The sequence below is a fragment of the Amphiura filiformis genome, chromosome 13 (genome assembly GCF_039555335.1).
Source record: "Amphiura filiformis chromosome 13, Afil_fr2py, whole genome shotgun sequence".
Taxonomy (NCBI): domain Eukaryota; kingdom Metazoa; phylum Echinodermata; class Ophiuroidea; order Amphilepidida; family Amphiuridae; genus Amphiura; species Amphiura filiformis.
Window position 1 is genome coordinate 50154827 of NC_092640.1, and position 21691 is coordinate 50176517.

The window sequence follows — 21691 nt, forward strand, 5'->3', positions numbered from 1 at the left end:
GTTTGCTCTAAACCAATTGCTTATTTCTTTCAATTCAGCATTCACGACATTTATTTGATTCTCAATATTTTCATGCGAGTAAAGGATAGTGGTATCATCAGCAAATAGTATAAAATTCAGAATGTTAGAGGTACTAGTGATATCATTAACATATAATATAAAAAATAGTGGACCTAATATTGATGCTTGCGGGACACCACATACAATATCTTTAAGTTGTGAGTCACACGTGTTGTAGGATACATATTGCTTTCTATTACTTAAAAGGACATTTCGTGATCCACAGCCTCATCCCCCCACAAATCACAAAAAAAAGTGGAGATTTGTATATCACTGGAATACTCTGGCTACATAATGTTTATGTACAAAATATTTCTTGCAGATTAATTCGTTTAGCAAAGATATCGCGAAATTTGAATTTCGTTCTGGTGCACCAGAACGAAATTACAACGTATTGTCTATGGAGCAGTGTAATACACATAATCATGCATAACTCGCAAACGCAAAATCGGAATCAACTGAAATTTTGGGAATATGCTTTTTCGTGGATATGTACTGAAAAATGTCATAAAAAGAGGATGATAGGATCACGAAATACTCCTTTAAATAATTTGTAAACCATTCCAATACCACACCACGAAATCCATAATGCTCTAATTTATGAAGAAGTATATTGTGGTCAATTGTATCAAACGCTTTTGATAAGTCTAAGAAAATTCCAATAGTTGCTTTATTTTTTTCCACTGCTGTATTAATTTTATCCACCAGCTGTAATATAGCCATATGGTAGAGTGGCTGGATCGAAATCCAAATTGTTTATCATTAAGGATTTCGTGAGTATCTATATTATGTAGTTAACACATTTATCAAATACAAGTCTTTGTAAAATCTTTGAAAAACATGGTAAAAGTGACACTGGTCTATAATTGGAGAAGACTTCAGCGTCTTGTTTTTTGTATATTGGTATAACCTTAGCTATTTTTATTTTTTCAGGAACAATACCTGTTGAGATTGACATATTAAATATGCTTGTAAGAGGTTTTACGATTTCCTTAGCTACTCTCTTTATAATAAAATTTCCTATGTTATCATTACCAGCACTTTTATTTTGGTTAAATTTATCAATAATATTTTATAATATCCATTTCCACAATTGGTCTCATGTACATGCTACTAAATCTTGGATCATGAAGGTAATCATAATATTTTTTGTTGGAATCTTGAATACTGATGCAAGTTCCGGGCTTACATTTACAAAAAAATCATTAAATTGATTTGATATATCGTCAGAGTTTGTACATATATGTTGCCATGACCTTCCTTAAATTTATTCAGGGAAGATTTCTGCTTTCCTCGACCAAGAATATTATTTATCGTATTCCATGTTTGCTTCATATTATTCTTGCTATGCTCAAATTTCAAGAAATAATATTTTCTTCTTTTTTTTCTACATTTTTATAAGTTTTAAATGTTTGAAGTCCATTTTGGCTTGGGGAGTGAAGATATTGTTTGTATAATTTATTTTTCTTATTGATACTTTTTAGTAGGCCTTTGGTGATCCAGGGGTGTTCATTTTGACAGGGACTGTGCCGCTGGAACTCTGAAACCCCTACCCATATCTTGAAAAAACCCGCTGATTTGACAGTTTTGATGGTTTTTTTTTCTTCAAAACGTGACCCATATTTAGGGATTTTTAAACTAGGAAACGGCTGATTTTGACAGTTGTTCACCATTTTTTTTTCGCAAATCGCCCATCCCCCCCCCGTATGAACTTTGGACATTTTTTTATAATATATACCCAATATAATATACAAATATAACATAATACATGTAGTATTTATTATACTCATTGTCCCCTTTCTGTTCTGCCTTTCTCTCTCGTTTATCTTGTCTACCTATCTGTCTTAAAAGTTACTTCCGATGAGTTAATTAAATGTTATCAAAAACATAGTTGCAAATAGCCTGCAGAGCAGCCCAGTTTTCCTCACCGCTAGGCTGAATTTCATCTTCTGGCGCAATGAATCCATAACTGCCTGTGTCACGCCCTTCTGTACCGTAAGCGAATTTGACATTCTGTACATCATACATATAATCAGCACTGTCACCACTGACTTGATCTAAAATAGAAGAAAGAAACTTATGTTCAGATGACCCCGCCCAGATGGATGGGTGACATTCTGTTGTTAATGTCTAGAGATTTTAAGCAAGGAAAGGTGGGAAAGGTGAAAGTATGTTACATTTACAGAAAACCAGTTCAGCACATTTGGCCAGAATCTGGAGTTTATTGAGGCCGAGACTGTGTGCGAAAACATGGTCTCCGGTTTCACCCAGACACTTTATGAGCAATAATTTATACAATAGCGAAAAAAAAACCCATCAACTAAAATTATACCCAATAATATAGGTCTAGTGTCCAAATGGGTGCACCAATTATAGGTTAATAAATGCGTATCACTTGTTGAGAGTGAAATTGTACAAAATAATGCACGCGTACTGAGATGTTGATGTGTCTAATGCACGAGCCCCGAAGGGGGGGGGTGCATTAGACGCATCAACATCTCGGCACAGGTGCATTATTTTGGTACCATTTCTCGAGCAACAAGTAATACGCATTTATTAACCTATTTCATACACGAGAAAAAAAGGCCGTGATTTTTGCTATTTTTATAACAACATTGTCACTAAAAACGTTGGAAAATACGAGCAAATAATTAATTTATAAATGCATCAACCCGCAAGAAAAATGAATCAATTCTACGCGATGGGAACGCGTGCAAAAGGATTGCGCGTATTACGCGGAGTGCGATCCCGTGCAATTGTACAATATTAATGCACTCCGTGTATTTTTCTAACGACTTTTCTGCTTGGCTATGTGGTTCTAAGAGTGTATGAAATGAGTTTTAAACTAATGAGGGGGCATATCCCCCTCAGACACCATCCTGCGTCGCGCAAGTGCGACGTGATGGCCGTTCAGCGGACATATGTTACAACCCCCGTTCTGACAAAACCATGAACAAGTCGTATTTTTGACATTTCATAATTTGCATAAAAATGTAAGCACGGGACAATAAGCTTTAAAATGATACCAACATTATATACACAGCATCAATACTTTTCAAGATATGGATAATTTTGTAAATGATACCTTTACATTTTCGTGAAATTGCTATTCTGAGTAATTGGGCTAATTAAGTTTCCTGCTTTACACAGGATTGAATAGTTCAACTGTCAATTATTGATTAAATAATCATATCTTAATAAGTACTTTCAAGTATTTGCTAGCTTACTTCCAAGGTTAAGTACCATGACATTAGGAGTTCCATATTTGATTTTTTTTTTATGGGAATGTCATTTTTAAAGGCCTATAACTCATAAACATGCCTGGCGACTTGTTCCGGGTTTTGTTGGAGCTGGTCATATATTTACATATTTCATAATCCTTTCTTAGCTTACCAAGAAATACGTGCCCCCGGTTGCTGGATTTCTGTATACGCGCCCGAGTATTGTCAGGCCTTGCCGTTTGAGGCGAGCGATCACTCTCGCTCGCCACCGCTCGCCCAAACTCGATTTCTAGCGAGCGATTTTCCCCTCGCCATAGACACTAATTATCACTCGCTGCGAATCTCCCAAAATCAGCAATTGAATCAGCCAATTCACCATTTAATCGTTTCTGTGCCTCTTCAAGCGGAGAAAGTCACAAATTTTAGCGCGCTTCGCGCGCATTTCAACACAAGTTCATAAATACCGTTTCAAGACCAAATCTCTACTTAACTTGATTATAACTAAACAAATGGTATTTGTGAAAAAAATCGACCACTCGCCTATGTCTGTCCAAATAACTTAGACACCCGGTTTTTATATGATATATTTCGAACAGTTTTTACTTTGGCAAAAAGTCATGAAAGAAAAGTTGCTAAACACGGTCAGACCTAACAGAAATTATTAGTAAAGCGATGAAAAAAATATTCTTCCTTGTCTCCTTTTATTCAATTTTGACCGATTTACAGCAAGATATCTGGGTCCAGCCGAATATTTCTAATGACTTGAAACTTTCGATGGGATAATCTATTTACAGTAAGGGGTGTTTGAACATTGTAATCATGCATATTGATCAGTGATGCCACCCTTTTTTCTTTGATCCTTTTACTAATTCACAATAATGGCGGTCTACTCAAATGCATTCAACAAAAGCATGTTTGCAATCTACCGCGAGAGGTCGTCTCACACGCATAACAAATACACTACGATTAAATAGGTTGATGACAATATTTGATTGAATGGACTGCACTGTGCCATGATTTCGGTGAAGGACACCGGTTCAAATCCTTTGTTTGGAGCCAATCAATAATTTCATGCACAACCTCTATAACTCAAAAGATGTCAGTTGGTGCATTATAACCAGGAAAGTTGAAAAAGAAGGAGGGAGAACGGAATTATATCCTTGAGATAATCCCGTAGGTAATCCTGTCGCACCTATTCATAGTCCTTTATTCTCAAGTAGTTACACATCTACTTGAAAGTAGCCTTTGATGTGATGTGTGTTGCCGACTACGGTTGATTAATTTTCACTCCAGAATTGAAACCATATCCAATGTTTCTATAGAGAATCCCTTGAAAGTATGACACGTGTGTGTTAAGTACCCGATGTTGCTCTGAAGGGATGCCACACGTGGATACTATATTAAGAAATGTAGTTTTGTAAAGATTTCAAAAAATCCGCCCATTTTGGAACATATATTAATTATTTAGGAGAGTGTTTTAGGATTTTGTTAGAAAAGGGATGATTTTTGATCATCTATATTTTATTGTTTTATGTATTTTCCTGTCATTTCCTGCAAACCTAATAAAGGTATTTTGATAATTGAAAATAGGCTGTATCATAAATCGTAGAGGTTGAAAGCGTAACCAAGCGTGCAAAATTATTATTTGCCATGGAACTTCGGTCATATTTTATTTGAAATAAACTGGATGTTAGGATCTGCATGCATGGTATGCATAGTATTGATGGTATACAGACACTGACCTTTCCCTAAAACTAGTAAGCAGCAACTTGTGTATCACACCCGTCATGGGTTCGAACCCTTTTGTTGTATTTTATTGTTAAACCTAAATAGCGTGATTGCTTTTGAATGAGCGGCAACACACATATTTTGTTTGAGGATAGCTGGATCTATCTCCTTTCTTTACATCTTCTCTGATTATAACAAATGATAGGGCAAGTTACTATGCGTCTGGAGTGTATTGTGAATTATACTCCTCACCAATAACATCAGAACATTCATAGGGCATACAATTTGTATTTTCTTGGAATTGGGCCAAGCCAATTTAAGCATAGTTCGCAACACAAACTTAAATAACGGGCAAAACAGACACATCATTTATCGGTATGACATTTTCGTATTGGTGCTGCCCTATCTAAGTTTGCACTGAAGTGCCATCTCAGTTTTGGTGCGCCGATGTGGATCATGTGTTAATGATTTTTTATTTATTCTGGATAAATAATGGGGTATTAATTACAAAACAAGCATAAGAGTTTAGACAAGAAGTACAAGAAGCCGTGTAATTAATATTATGACAAACATGCAACTATTTAAGCTACAGGAGCCTTGTATTTTTTAGTGCAACGTTGCACTAGCTTTTTGTATACACTTCATCCCATACCGTTGTGCAGAGCTACTACGGTATGGGTTCCTCGTACTAATTTAAGCATGCACAGAACAAGATTCAAATACTGTGCCGAATTGTTGTAATTGGTTGAGGGACAGCTAGGATCACTGAGTTAATACACTAAGAATAAATATGCCAATTAGAAACACTGTCTGCATTTTATGAACTGAATTATATTTTTAATTTTTATAAAATGTTTTTGGTGAGGAGTATAATTAATTTACTATTCATCCATTCACTATCCAAAATCACAATACCTACAAATCTGTATAATAAGACCTTCCAAAATAGTGGTACCCAACTTCTACCTGATTATTTTTAAAGTGTTGAGAAAAACCTTCCAATTTCAATAGAATTTCTGGCAAACTCTCACTCAATGCTTTGGAAACACAAAAATCCCGTTAGGTCTCAGCGAATGTTAACACTTTTCTTTCATGACTTTCTTTGAAAGTGGATATTTTTTCAAATAAGTAACAAAAACTGGGTGTCTAAGTTAATTGGACAGACAATAGCATCATGCTAGCGAGTGATTAACAACTCGCCTTTAAAATCTAGACGGCAAGGCCTGATTGTATGATTTACGTTTCTCTACCGGAAGTCAATTTGTGCCAAAATTTCTACCTACAATGTAATATTCGAATTGCATATCAAAGGGGATTGATTAACCTGTGTGTATACGGCTGGAAGAAAGGGAGGAATTTCAGCACAAATTGATTTTGGGTAGAGAAACCCTATATCCGCGTATTGCATGACAATCAGTGGCGTATCGTGGCCGCTCCTACCCCGAGGGCTATAAATAGAAAAATGTAAATTTTGCAGCCTAGATATTGGAAGTCATATAGCTTTCTATTATATCGATCATATGCATGCGATATACATATAAATAGAAGTGTATAATCATGATAATATTGTATGAAGAGCTTAGTTTCCAAACCCCTTACTGCATCCACTGGAGCAATTTTGAGAAAACATAAAAAAAATCATCTACAAAATCACTGATATAAGAGGGTTTGTAACAAAAGCAGTTTTTGGCGGGATGCTCATCCTACCCAGGCATCCCGCCAAAAACTGCTTTTGTTGCAGACCCCCTTATATCAATGATATTTTTGATGATTTATTAATGTTTTCTCAAAATTTCTGAAGTGGATGTAAGGGGTTTTGAAACTAAGCTCTTCATATATCACTCAAGTGTATATTCTCCCCGATATTCTCATGGTATTCTTGTGTTATATCGGTGGAAATATTTCGATGGTCTATAGTTTTTTCACAGCGAAATAAGCCTATGCTATTTCCAAAACTAAATCACGCTTTCAAATGTAGATTGACTTGTGCGACTTCTCTACTCGTGAATATTGCACTGCGAAATTTAAAAACTGCACTATGTTAACAAGTAAGCTTTGGTGATTAAAATTAATTGATTCAAATAATCGCACGTGACCCATGGGTGCCGCCATAACAGGCCTCAGGAACACTGTACATACACGGATATGAATTGTTCAGACAAATATCATCAAAGTAGCCAATTATTATTATTATTATTATTATTATTATTATTATTATTATTATTGGGAAATTCTGAATAATGTTTTTACTGTTATCAAGAACAAAATTTTAAAAAGTTATCGACGGAAACCCCTACAATAACATTAAATTTTGCTGCAAAATCTGGGCATGCTAATATCACCTTTCTATTCATAATACAGGTCGGCAACCCACTGTGCTGAAGGTACATTTCTGGATGTGCACTGTCTAAACGCTGTCATGTTAGCGCCTGTGTATTTCACGTGACGATTATTAGTTTAATCGAGTATTTGTAATCGCCTAAGCTAACTGTTAACAACGAAAGAAATTGATCGACTTACAGATGGTGGTGAAAATATCCCCCAACTCGTATTCCGTAAAATGTACGTCTTCCAATGCATTCACTGCAGCTGCTGCACCGGCTTCCTATATTAGAGAATCACGATGACGAATTATGATATTATATAGGCCTACAATGCAAGTCACACAAATAGGGCAAGAAATAACAAGAAATCTCAGAGCTGCCGCGCGTGTTCGTTGTTGGTGCACATTGTCGTAGAAATTGGCAAGTTTAACGGCCCCCAGTTTTTTTGTTGACAAAAATAAGTTTAAAGCATTTGATAGAATTATTATGTTATTGATAAGGTTGAATGGGGGAATTTCATGAATTTTGCCGTACAGTCTCGCGTTGTGTACTGCCTTTGCATTCGAATGTACAGGAAGACCAGCCGCTATGTACAAGGTCAATTCGAGACTTACTGGCTACAAGCTGTTATGGCAGCGCGGACGTGGTTACGTGCGTATTTATAAATGCGTATTTATAAATATAGTCGTAACTTACTGACATTGGCATGTAGATATGCATATAGCTCGCAAACGCAAAATCAGGGCCGTCGCTAGACCATTTTCTCGGGGGGGTGTCGAGGTTTTTTTTTTCTGGTACCGTGTCATGCCGAATATACCTTTTGCGAAAATTTGTTATTTCAAAGCTAAAAACCAAGAAGTAAGACTACTCCGTAGTCCATCTGTCCATTGTGCATACTCTGGTTATTGAATTTAAGCTTAAAACTCTGATTAAATTAATTTGTGCACAATTGATAGATTTTTACAACTGATCTTTTCAGTCACCGTACCCCCTCTGTTTGTTAGCTTCCCAAGTGGACTACTGACTTTGGATTGCGGTTTGCATGCTTAACACGGCTGTCTATGGATGAGATTGTCGGATTTCTGGCCTACTAAAATTGGCCATGATGTAATGCATCTTTAAATGGAGCTGGTTATTGGTCGCCCATATCTCGTTATGGTTTAAATCCTCCGGGCACCTGCCATTACCATTAATAACTACATGGTACACAACTATGCGGCCTTTGTGTTGGCGGGAACATTAAACCCCCAGTGCATGAGCGCGTCGCGTCTTGTACCATGCTTGTACTTCCAAGCTTTGTGCGTGCGGTTAAATTAGATTGATAAACAAGTATGATTGACAGTGTGTGTGGGGGGTGTGTTAGGGACTTTGCCCAATCAAAGTCCCGTTTAAAATGCAATGTCCATAGTCGATTTTTAACCCGGACTTTCGCGATTAATAAACTGGTAGATTCTAAAATCAGAATTGTTCAGTATTGAAGTGCCAATATAATTATGACATCATGATATGTTGCATTCAATAATATAAGCCTACGTATACTTTACTTTTACTGTCACTAATATAATTATATGAACTTTTTCATAACAATTTTATACTAGTATTTTGATGTAATAAATATCAGTATAATTTCGAGTTCAACTGAATCCTTTCATCATGATTAATGACATGTTTTATTTATCAAAAATCGATTATGGCATAGTCTACCAAGAAGTTGGCAACAACTTTCTTTTATTTTTGTTTTGCAATGTTGTCAGGTAGGCCTTATTTTCTAATTATATATGCAAGAATTATGCAAAGTAAAATTTTCAGATAGGCTACAAAATAAGATAAAACCCATGGATGCCTTTGGCAAATTTGAACACCACTGCAACAGTCCGACACACCGCTAGTCCGAATCTGAAAACACTTTAACAGTCCGACACGCCCCTATAGTCCGAATTCGAAATACACTGCGCTAGTCCGAGTCTGGAAAACACTTCGTCAGTCCGAAACTGCGCTAGTCCGAATCTGAAAAACACGGCGCTAGTCCGAATATCGGACTAGCGCAGTGTTTCCTAAATTCAGATTCGGAATAGCGCCATGTTTTGCAAATTCGGACTAGCGCAGTGGTTTTCAATTTCGGACTGGCAGAGTGGTTTTTTTTTAAGATTTGGACTAGCGCTGTGTCGGAGGAGTGTTTTCCAGATTCGGACTAGGACAGCGGTTTTCCATTTCGGACTGGCGCAGTGTTTTTCATTTTCGGACTAGCGCCGTGTCGGACTGGCAGAGTATATTGTAGGTTGATATTGTAGGTTTGGACTAGCGGCGTGTCGGACTGGTGCAGTGTATTTCAGATTCGGACTAGCGCAGTGGTTTTCAGTTTCGGACTAGCGCAGAGTTTTTCATTTTCGGAGTAGAGGCGCGTCGGACTGGCAGAGTGTATTTTAGATTTGGACTAGCGGCGTGTCGGACTAGCGGAGTGTCGGACTAGCAGCGTGTCGGACTAACGCCCTGTACCCATCCAACGGGATGTGCCATATTGAAGCTTAACTGGTGAAATATGGTGCAAAAGTGGGAAAATTCGCGCAAAAATTGACACATTTGTGACTAACATGGCCAAATATGGTTAATTTGGTCAGAAACCCACATACAGGCGTCAACATTGGGCCCAAGCAATATATTTAAGGGATGTATCCCCCATGCCCAGGGATCTACGCCTATGCTGATGAGGGGATCGTGTGGAGGTGATGGGATACGCACATATCTTGCCGATTTTGCAAAATTATTAGTTCTTTGTCTGCATCACCTCAACGCTCCTGGCCAACATCATTGTAGGCCCAATATAGCTGCCCAACCAGCCCAATAGGCCCTATATTACGAACTTTTTGTAGTTTTTATCTCATCTCTCTCTCTCTCTCTCTCTCTCTCTCTCTTCCCCCTCCCTCTCTCTTCCTCTCTCCTCTCCCTCTCTTTCTCTTCCCCTTCTCTCTCCCTTCTCTTCCTTTCTCTCTCTTTCTCCTTTTTGGGATCGCCAGGGGGGTGTCGCACCCCCCATGGCGACGGCCCTGCGCAAAATCGTAATCAAGTGAAATATTGGAGATACGCTTTTGCTGTTTATGTATTAAAACATATACCCTTCCATTTGTTGAAATAGCATCACCTATATATTACCCTTAACCTGACCCTTATCTTACAGCCTCTACACTTCACTAACCATTGGCCAGTCCACACGATAGGAAGGGGGTGTAAGGAGGTGCGTTAACAGCCCGAATAAGAACAGAAAAGGGGCCGTGAAAACCTAAACGCAAAGAAAGTTAAAGAAATTACCAGCAATTGTTCATCGGAAAGGCCCCCACCACCGCCACCGCCGCCGCCGCCGGGGTTACTTGGTTTGGCACGACCCTTTCTTTGTTTTCTCCATCGTTTATAACCAAACGGGTACAGCCAAAGTTGGCTGTAGGTATGATAGTCGATGTACATAGCCACATTTCCACCGTGCTCATTGTTCGTTCCGCCGTCAAGACTGATCACAAAATCACGGAGTGCTGCGATTTCAACCTCAGAAAATGGGCCGGAACCATGGTACGTTTGGCTACACGGGTTACTGCTTGAGCCAGCTAGATCTAATGCAAAAGTGTAAATGTAAATATTTAGAACATTCAATCAAGCAGTCAAGTTAGCGCAGTTGATAGTGCATCGGACTCCGGTGTGAGAGGTGAGGTGAGGTTGGAACCCGGGGGTTGGAAATAATTCTCTTAAAAATTGCGATAGCTTAAATTTCCCCTGGACAAAGAACTACTCAGAAAACACATACATTTTAAACGGGTTATATTTTGGGTTTTGGTTCTTGTTTTTTGTTCTATAAACGTTTTAATAACAAAAAAGGTCGGGTTTATATTACGGTCATTAAAACGTGCATGGAAAATGTTATTGTAAAATATTTGTTGCCAAATATTTTCTCAACACTTAAATAACATCATGTTAGAATTGTTTGCAGTAAATTTTGAAAAGATGTTTTTGAACGTTATGAAAACGTTTTCCACCCTTTATATAACCCAAAATGTAAACTTCTTCTGGCAACCCTTTCTAACCTTTTGTCGAAAACGTTTTGTGTTTGCAGAGTATAGCTGCCTAATTGGGAATGTCCCTATTTTGAGCTTCGGCCCTGAATGTTGACAAATATGTATAAGGTATGTCTTGGGCACAGTTGTCAGCAAAATGTATGAAGTGTGCAGAGGCTTGAGGGTTGTCGGTCCGAAGAATCCGAAGAAGAATCCGAAGAAGAATCCGAATCCGAAGAAGAATCCGAATCCGAAGAAGAAGAATCCGAAGAAGAAGAATCCGAAGAAGAAGAAAGAAGAAGAAGAAGAAGAAGAAGAAGAAGAAGAAGAAGAAGAAGAAGAAGAAGAAGAAGAAGAAGAAGAAGAAGAAGAAGAAGAAGAAGAAGAAGAAGAAGAAGAAGAAGAAGAAGAAGAAGAAGAAGAAGAAGAAGAAGAAGTGGTGGTGGTAGGTAGTGGTGGTAGTAGTAGTGGTAGTAGTAGTAGTAGTAGTAGTAGTAGTAGTAGTAGTAGTAGTAGTAGTAGTAGTAGTAGTAGTAGTACTACTACTAGTAGTAGTAGTACTAGTAGTAGTAGTAGTAGTAGTAGTAGTAGTAGTAGTAGTAGTAGTAGTAGTAGTAGTAGTAGTAGTAGTAGTAGTAGTAGTAGTAGTAGTAGTAGTAGTAGTAGCAGCAGCAGCAGCAGCAGCAGCAGCAGCAGCAGCAGCTGCAGCAGTAGTAGTGGATGGGTGGATTGCCGGATTAAAGGCATATTGGCAATTCGTTTTGTTAGTGCCCCACCCGGCACCCATGATGGATCTTGCCCCCATGACAGAGAGGGCAGCTACGACACTGACGAAAACTGTTGAAAGCAGACTACAGTACACCGTTGTCTTCCTAAGAGTAAGAGTGTCATGTGGTTCCGAAACCCGGGGGGCCACTTACATTACGTGATGGACACCATGCTCATGTATGGACTCTCGAAACGCACCCTAAACGAGTATTACTCAGCGCATGCAAAACATACCCTAAACAAGTATTTTGCCATTTTTTTAACGCTAAGAAAGTAAAAATTCAGGTTCAGGTTCTTGTTTAATATAAGTAGTTTGATGTTTCTTAATGTTTTACCCTACGATTTGTTCTGATAGAAGCCAAACATAGCCTATTTCACCCTTTTTTATTTTACCATTAAACTTTGGTACCCTAAAAAGGCCTAAGCAAGTATTTTGCTTGGAAAAGTATACCCTTTTTCCTGATTTTTGGCGTTTTTGACACCCTAAACAGGTACAGCGCTGTACTTGCCCAATGCTGAAAAACAACCCTTTTTACTTGTTTTTTTTACACGAGCATGGTGTCCACCTTGAAATACAAGTGGCCCCCCGGGTTCCGAAAACAAATATAGTTTGCCTATGTTGCTATTATTTACCTCCCCAATCGATGTCAAAGTTCCTGTTTGGGTCTGTTCCTACACAGCTAGTGCCAGTATTAAGAGAACGCGTCTTACGCCACAGTCGGTCCTATATTTAACAAACAGACATATCTTTGTTTGTTAAAATAACACATATGTGCATAAAATCATCAACAAGCACAATGTTACAAATCAACTTCATGTTACAAATGCTAGACGGGTTACCCGGCTTTCACATGTTCGTGAAAGGCAGAAAATATAGGTTGAGCGCACATGTAGGATGTTACCTCAATTTGTTTTCTGTGTCCTAGTAGGACTACTGTACAGACCCATGAAAGTAACCTCAATTTAAGGTAATACGATGTATTGTTGGTCGAAGCAGCAACAAAAAATGTAGTTCACAGCATCTTGCGAATGGTAGTGAGCTTTAGCAAAATGTGCATTGCTCAATTCATAGCGAGCGTGTAGAAGAATTCAAATAATCACAGATATACTTTTGTAGGTCCTGTGGTTCTTGAGTTATGTTGTAAAGAGGGCTGAAACAACAACACTTTTGTAAAACGTACATAACTCATTAACAACAATAAATTAAGCAAGTTTCAAAGTATATGATTTGTAGAATGAACTTTTGCAAAACACCAAAGTGTTATTTTTCAATAATATTATTGATTCATATAATGAAATAAAAATTCATCAATGGAGCAGTGTATATGGATTTAAACCATGTAGTACAGGGCGCTTTGGGTTTGGGATTTTATATTCCTACATTAGTGGAACCAATGTTTTTTTGCATCCTTAAACCTGAAATGATAAGAATTTGATTGGTTCCATTTTTTTATATTCCACCCTGTGGTTCCCACGAGGGGTCGGAGTTCAAAGTGGGGGCAAAACTTAAAAATAGTTCCATCATATTGTAATGTATCGCAAATTGTTCCTCTCATCGCAGGGAATAAAAGAGTCAATTGTCATATTTTCTATGGTGCTTAGTTCAGGAGTTATAAGGTTGAATAGATCCAATGTCAAAAATTTCATACACAAAAAACAAAATTAAAAAATGGTCCGATTTCATCGAAACTGGTCTCAGATTACTCCCCTTAACATAAGAATTTTCATAAGAATCAACATTTACTTAATTTACAATTTAAGTCAGTGCATTTTGTATTGTCATGTCCCCGTTTAGAGTTCATGCAGTCAGAGTCCAACAGAAATATGTACAAGCATAATATTTGACCCATAATTTCATCCGATTCTGAGGTTATACATTTCTCAAATAAATTATTTCCCTATTTGGTTTGCCGACAGGAGTAATTTAAAACAAATTTTGATTGAATCGGTGCATTTTGAAAATTTATCTGCATGAAATATTTGACATTGACCTTATTTACTCCTTAAATAAGCACCCTAGTGCAATATCACAATTGACTGTTTTTTTATTCCTAGTAATGAGAGGAACAATTTGAGGTATTACAGCAAGATAGAACCGATATTAACTTTTGGCCCCCATTATGACCCTCGACCCCTCGTGGGAAGTATAGGGGCATAGATAAATAAAAAACCCTTTAAAAAGGGATGCGTCTGGTCCAGAGAGGCGATTGGGTGCGTTGTGGGCATGGAAACAGACTTATCAGGAATCAAATACTAGTATAATTATGTACTCTCATGGCGTGTTTTATTAGTCGACATATACAAATAAATGTAGTTGGTGGTAATTAAATATAAAAATGATAAGAAAGTTTTGACATCTTGACAATTATAGTGGTATTAGAGATACAAGATGTACTTAAGTTATTTCTGAACAATTATAAAAAAAGACTTTAGTGAAATGTGCAAATTGTATTGTCTAACTGATTGTATACTGTTTGAATAGTCAGCTCAATTTATTAGATAGTTGCCACAAACATGTTGTAAGAAATGTAATATGCCGGTGGAGCAGCGACAGGTGTTTTCTCTAATTTTATAGATACTTTTTGACACCAATGACCCAATATGACCTTTGACCCTGGATGACCTCTGATTGATGACATTTGACCTTGGATGATAATTAATTAATTAATTAATTAATTACTTAATTAAATGTATTTAACTGAAAACTCTCAATCTTTCTCCATTTATTAAGAGTTAATAGATTTTTAAAGCAATCCCCTGTGACAAAATGGTATAATCCTAGTTTAATCACGATGGGTCAAATCATAGCCAGTTTATGCAGGGATATCCCTGGTATATGTGTGACGTCATGGTTCTTGTAAGCAGAAAAAGCAGGGATACCACATGTAGAGATTTTATTACTCTGTTGAGAAAGTGAATGGTGTTATAGCGTTGGGTTTTAGAGAAAAAATAGTTTTAAATTATAAAATATAATCTAGAAATGTGGCACTGGGCAGTCCCGTGGCAATTCCAACACTATATAGCGTCAGGTCCCGTGGAACCAGACGCGAAAAATTGAACCAATTCTAGTTTTATCCTTTGATGCGTAAGGATGCCAAGGAAAACTAGATGCTAACTCAAAAATCACTCAATAGCGCCCTGTACTAATGTACCAAACAAAAATATCGGAAAATTCACCTTTCCGAGTAGAATAATTATTGAAAAGCCTATTTTTTCCAGATGCAATATTGGATCCGCTTAAAATGACCAGACCTTGAATCTATTGTATATATAACTGTTTATGACATTAATCAACAAATTATGCGGATCCTACGTTGCATTTGGACATATGTGGGTACCGATCATTTTGATACAACCTGTACACCTGGTCTGCGAACTTTGTCTTTTTTTAAAGACAATTCTTGTTAGGTTTGAATTTCTGTTTCATTTAAGGGCTGGGGTATGAACGTTTGGACAGTATTTATTGTGGGACATTAGAGCACATCAGACATATCGAATTGCATTCTGAATACGAAGAATGTCCTTCTGATATCAAATAATTTTGATTTTCGCAATGTAATACACATTTTATGGCAAATGATTAAAAATTGATATTTTTGATATTTAACAGTTCTCGAAGTAAACTTTATAAATATGATGATTTATTCTTAAAGTGTATGTAGGTGGGATGAAAAGCCGACGATCAATTGAAAATGTTGACCTTTCGTATTGAAGATATGAATTTTTTCCCAAAACACCAAAAATATTAGGTCTTTTTGGGAAAAAAATCCATATCTTCAATAAGAAAGGTCAAAATTTTCAATTGATCGTCGGCTTTTCCTCCCAGCTACATACACTTTAAGAAAACATCATTGGATTTATAAAATTTACTTCGAGGACTGTTATATATCAAAAATGTGAAAAATATCAAATTTTAATCATTTGTCATAGAATTTGTATTATATCGTGAATTTAAAAAAATTGAAAATAATTTGATATCAGAAAGACATTCTTCATATTCAGAATGCAATTCGATATGTCTGATGTGCTCTCATGTCCCACAAAAAATACTGTCGAAACGCTCAAAACGCTCATTCCAGATCCCTTAAATGCACTTAACCGAAGAAATTTCTTACATTGGTCATTGAGTATGCATAACCATCTACGTTCAACACAGGGATGATGTAGAAGTCAAACTTGGTCAATAAATCAGTTGCGAGAACATCTCCTTCTACGAGCTGTGAGAATAAGATGGTTAATAAATATAATAATGATGATGATGATGATGACTAGCAGTGGCGTAGCTGCCGGGGGGGGGGCAATTGCCTATTTGGGCCCCCGCCCAATAGCGCAAGGAAAAGAGAGAGAGAGAGGGGAAAAGAGGGGGAGAGGAGGGAAAGAGAGATAGGGGAATCCATACGATATGCAATACCATACGATTATTATCAACAAGCCTGGCAAAAGTGTCTACTTGCCCCCCTAGTGCAGGGAAAAAGAGAAAGGAAGGAGAGAGAGGGAAAAAGAGGGTCAGAGAAGGGAAAGAGAAAGAGAGAATCCATATAGGCCTACGATATGTAGTGCCATACGATTATTATCAATATACTCGACAATATGTTTGACTTCTTGAAGACAAAGAAATAGATATCTTTTGAAATGCTAATTACACAAAATCACCTATAGGAGCAGTATATTGACTAAAACAAATAAAACAATAAAAGGGCATATGTATCAAGAGTTTGGAAAAGGGCCTCAAAAGATCCCAAATCCCCATATAAAAAACAAGTGGTATCATCTGCCAGCAAATTTATCTTTTTTCCACATTGCCCACTCAAATTCCTCTGATGTCATCTTTACTGCGGATTGCAATTGCAAGAATTTCTATGGCAAAGAGAAACAAGAATGGTGAAATAGGGCAGCCCTGGAAAATTCCACGAGACATATTAATAGGGCAATTGATAGATCCATTGTTGATAACATAACTTTTCTTACCATTATAAAAAAGTTTTAACCCATTGAATAAAATTATCACCAAGATTGAACCTAGTTAAAACTTCAAGAAGAAAGTCATGTTCAACACTATCAAATGCCTTTTCTATATCTAACAAGACGATTGACCCGGGAATGTTCATATTGTCTGCATACTCAATCAAATCAATAATGGTATGAATATTACAACCTATATTACGACCCTTCATAAATCCATTTTGATCTTCATGAAAAAGACCACCAAGAACAACTTTAAGCCGATTTGCCATTGTTTTTACAATGAGTTTGTAGTCGGTAGTTAACAAGGAAATAGGGCGATAATTTTTAACAAAATCAGGATTGCGATCTTTTTTTTGGAAGCAGAGTAATAACACCATTTCTTTAGGATGGAGATAATATACCATTCTCAAAAGAAAAATTCAAAGATGCTATTAATAAATCAGCAATATCATGAAAAAATACAATGTAAAATTCTACAGGAAGGCCATCAAAACCAGGGGTTTTAATATTGTGATGCATAGATTTCAAAGTCACCAGCAATTCAGCCTTTGCAATAGGCCTATTCAAAGCCTCTTTATACTGCTCAGAAAGGAGTGGGATATCCAGCTGATCCAAAAAGGAAGTACAGGCTTGTTTGTATTCAGCAGTAAAATTGGAAGAGTAAAGGGTACTAAAAATGACTGGAGTTCCTTAAGAATCTCATCAGGATCCGTTTGAAGAGTACCATTATCTAAGGTAAGACTACGAATAACTTTCTTTTCAGAAACCCTTTGCTCTAAGTTGCAAAAATACCTGGAACTTTTCTCACCTTGCTCAACCCACTTAATTCTAGATCGGACAATCAAACCAGCTGTTTCAAGGTTGACAATAATTTCCTCCAAGTCACTTTCCAGTGATTGGAGTTGATCCACCAAATTTTCGAGAGATCTTGGATCATCCTGCTCTTCAAAGTTCCGTGGTTCTTAAGATAGCTCTTGATATTTTGAGAAATATCATAAAACCTATGAGTTTGTTCTGTTGAAGCGTATGGCCAACACGTACGCTCCTTGAAATAGTAACATCAGACTCGTCTACTTACATATTTCGCCAGGTACATGACAGTTGCTGGCGACAGCCATTCACGCGCATGAATGCCTCCGTGCATCACCACAGCCTTCTTCGATCCACCACTTGAAATCTACGCAGATTAATAATTATCACATTTTTTCAATACATATTAATTATTATGATGAAATGTAAAATGTAACATTGAAAATAAAATATATGTAACAAACCAAGATAAATGTTATCTTTTATGTCATGATGTACAGTAAACATGCATAAGAATACAATAAATTAAGATTTAAGCTTTTGTTCTTAATGCCTTGAATGACATACGAAAGCCCGTGCACTTCATACTAAAGTGCTTTGATGTTCATAAAGGCATAATACATTAATTTTATTGGGGGGGGGGTTTGAAAATCATACATATTTTAAAGCTGCTTTTGAGGAAAAAACAGTTTTACTCATTGGAAAGAACATGCTTCATTATACCTATTCCGCATGATGACTTCAAATTTTAAATATGCAGACAGGCTACTGCATTTGCTTTTTGGTGGATTGGAAAATCGCAATATCTAATTTATCTAGTCTATTTAAATTACGAAATCACCCACCACTAATTGCAAATCCATTTCACATGCGTTCATCTCCCAAAAGCTGACCCAAAAACATATCAATAGTCCCGGAAAACCCAAATAGTGGAACAGTGCCTAATGTGCCTAAAGACATAGTCTGACCTTTCTCTGATATACAGTTCTTGAGTTACAGGAGAAAAGATCAAATGTCAAAATATGAATTCCACAGGGGACACAAATTTAAAAAGTCTCTGATTTTGATCAAAATGGACCCGATTGATCCACTTGCAAAAGCATTAAAAATAAGTTTAATTATTTATTTCAGGTGGTTTGGTAACATGATCAAAAGTCCATTAAGCACTGTTGACCTTGACCTATTTTTTGGTGTTACCTATGCATTCAAACATCCAAATCAACATAACTTTTCTCAGTTTAATTTATTTTTGCAAAAGGAACAGTTTGAGAACATGCAGTTGAATTTAAATGTGAGCATTTTTAAATTGTAGCGCATGCGAGTGCCCCCAAAATGATACCTTTGACATTTTTGCCTATAACTCAAGAACTGTATGCCGGAGACAAGTCAAACTATACTTTTTCTGCATCCTCATGATAAGAGCAACACATTGGTATGATATTAACAAGATATAGCCAAATGAAATTTCACCCCTTCATAAGCGCCCATTTTGGATTTATGCATATTAGGAACTCTTCCACTGCTTGGATTTTCGGGAACTTATGATGTGTTATTTCAATATGCATTTCTGATCAATGGTGATTAAATACATTCTGTTGCAATCGGTACTGGGTTAAGCCAGTGTTTTTCTTTATTTGACTGGGCTATATATAATAGATTATACATACCTTGATATACTTTATAGGCCTGCCTTCATAGGAAGTACCCAGAACCCCTTCAGTTGCTGTGGCGTATGCTGTGGCCGTTTCGGTAACCCATTGGTTAATCTAAGTATATAATGAATATTATTGGAGAACTTGAAGAAGTTGGATTTTTGAGAAATAAGACGGACTATGTGACTGGTAAGCAAATGTTCTCAGTACAGATCCAATTAGGTACTCATTAGAATATTTCGATTCCTATCAGGAATCTTGTTCACTCTGGTTTGGTGAGTGGTGGTGTTTCTAGTTGTCCAGATTGTTATCGGCAATCCACCCATGTGACGTCATCAAGATCAGTCACAAAGATTGCCGATAACAACTAGAAACACCACCACTCACCAAACCAGAGTGAACAAGATTCCTGATAGGAATCGAAATATTTCTAGTGAGTACCTAATTTTACTTATTTGGATCTGTACTGAGAACATATGCTTACCAGTAATTTATGAACGATCCTGATGAATTTGTTCAGAGTGTTAAGAAAAATTGACCAACTTTATATGAACATATATGCAGTCAAGTTATTTCAATCAATAAGGCCCTCGACTATGGTGCAACAGGTTGCGGGTTCGAACCCTTGTGGTCGGTCAGTACGCTCTCAAGGAAAAATGTGTTAGCTTGAAATTCTCCTGGACAAGGAACTTAATTGTCTCACTGAGCTGATCCTGGCTGCGAAGGTCAATTGTAGAATGTCTGGGATATGCGCTTCTAAGCAGCAAAGTCCGTGAGTTGTTGTTAAATAGTTTATTATAGTCGTACTAGAGTGGTCAGCGACCTGTACGGTGCAGTGAACTGAGGCTTGTGAATCAACGTCTAGGCGTTGTGCCTGTGTGTAGCGCACACTTAATCATTACGTTTTTTTTTAAATTGAACATCAATGGCGCACTACTGGGGGGGGCAAAGGGGGATATAGATGGTTGCTATAGAAATCCATGTAATCAAAATGGACGTGTAACCAAAATAATACATCATTAAGACGAGGGCTAAAGCGAATACTTACCCTGTCGATAGTGTTATACACGTTATAATCAAAAATACCGCTTCTGATTGTTGGGCTTGCCGTTGCATCAATCTGGGCCTGGACATCTTCAATAAAAGTCTTTAGCTCACGAACCCCACCTCGCCAAAGAGAACGAACAACGTCATCTTTTAAACCCGAAGATACCATGATATCAACCGGTTTGTTTACAAAGGTTGGACCCTTCCAAAAGTCAATCTATAATATCATAAAGATAAGAAGACAAAAAAAATGCATATACGATTTTAATTTGACGTCATGTAAGGCGGTGCCATAAACAGTTTTTGTCTATATAGGGCATTACAAAATGAAACAAAATCCACATTGTGTCCTCTGTTTCTCTTATTTCTGAGAAATCGATCAAATATATATATATTGGTATGTTAAGAAACCTTTTTAGCTTTAATAAACCATAGCAATTATTTCAGTTGGCTCACAGCTGTTGAAGGTATACTATTAAAAAATGCTATTTTAAAGAAATGTACCCGTTTTCACTCTGTCCACAGATGAGGTTTAACTATGGGCGGCCGTGAGGGCCAAAAGGGTCTCAAAACTACACAAGGGTCTCAAAAGTACAATAAGGTCTCAAAAACACACAAAGGTTTCAGAAATAAACACACAGTAATGTCTCAATAGCACAATACGGTCTCAAAAACAGAGAAAGGTCTCAGAAACAAACACACAACAATGTCTCAATAGTATAATAAGGTCTCAAAAACAGAGAAAGGTCTCAACTACAGAGAAAGGTCTCAAAACAGAGAAAGGTCTCAAAAACAGAGAGGTCTCAAATACAGAGAAAGGTCTCAAATACAGAGAAAGGTATCAAATACAGAGAAAGGTCTCAAAAACAGAGAAAGGTCTCAGAAACAAACACACAACAAGGTCTCAATAGTACAAAAAAAGAGAAAGGTCTCAAAAACAGAGAAAGGTCTCAAAAACAGAGAAAGGTCTCAAATACAGAGAAAGGTCTCAAAAACAGAAAGATCTCAAAACAGAGAAAGGTCTCAAAAACAGAGAAAGGTCTCAAAAAACAGAAAAAGGTCTCAAAAACACGTTA

At 37.0% G+C, this 21691-nt stretch overlaps 1 protein-coding gene across 1 annotated transcript; it reads right to left on the minus strand.

The window, feature by feature from the left end:
• Positions 1–1792: 1792 nt before the first annotated feature.
• Positions 1793–20820, minus strand: LOC140167321 (carboxypeptidase B-like). Its single transcript, XM_072190647.1, has 8 exons — positions 20617–20820; positions 19584–19682; positions 18185–18283; positions 16257–16358; positions 12775–12865; positions 10640–10935; positions 7530–7614; positions 1793–2117 (listed from the first exon to the last, which is right to left on the minus strand). The coding sequence occupies exons 1-8, from the start codon at positions 20782–20784 to the stop codon at positions 1930–1932; spliced, it is 1128 nt and encodes a 375-aa protein (XP_072046748.1). The 5' UTR covers positions 20785–20820; the 3' UTR covers positions 1793–1929.
• Positions 20821–21691: the final 871 nt, after the last annotated feature.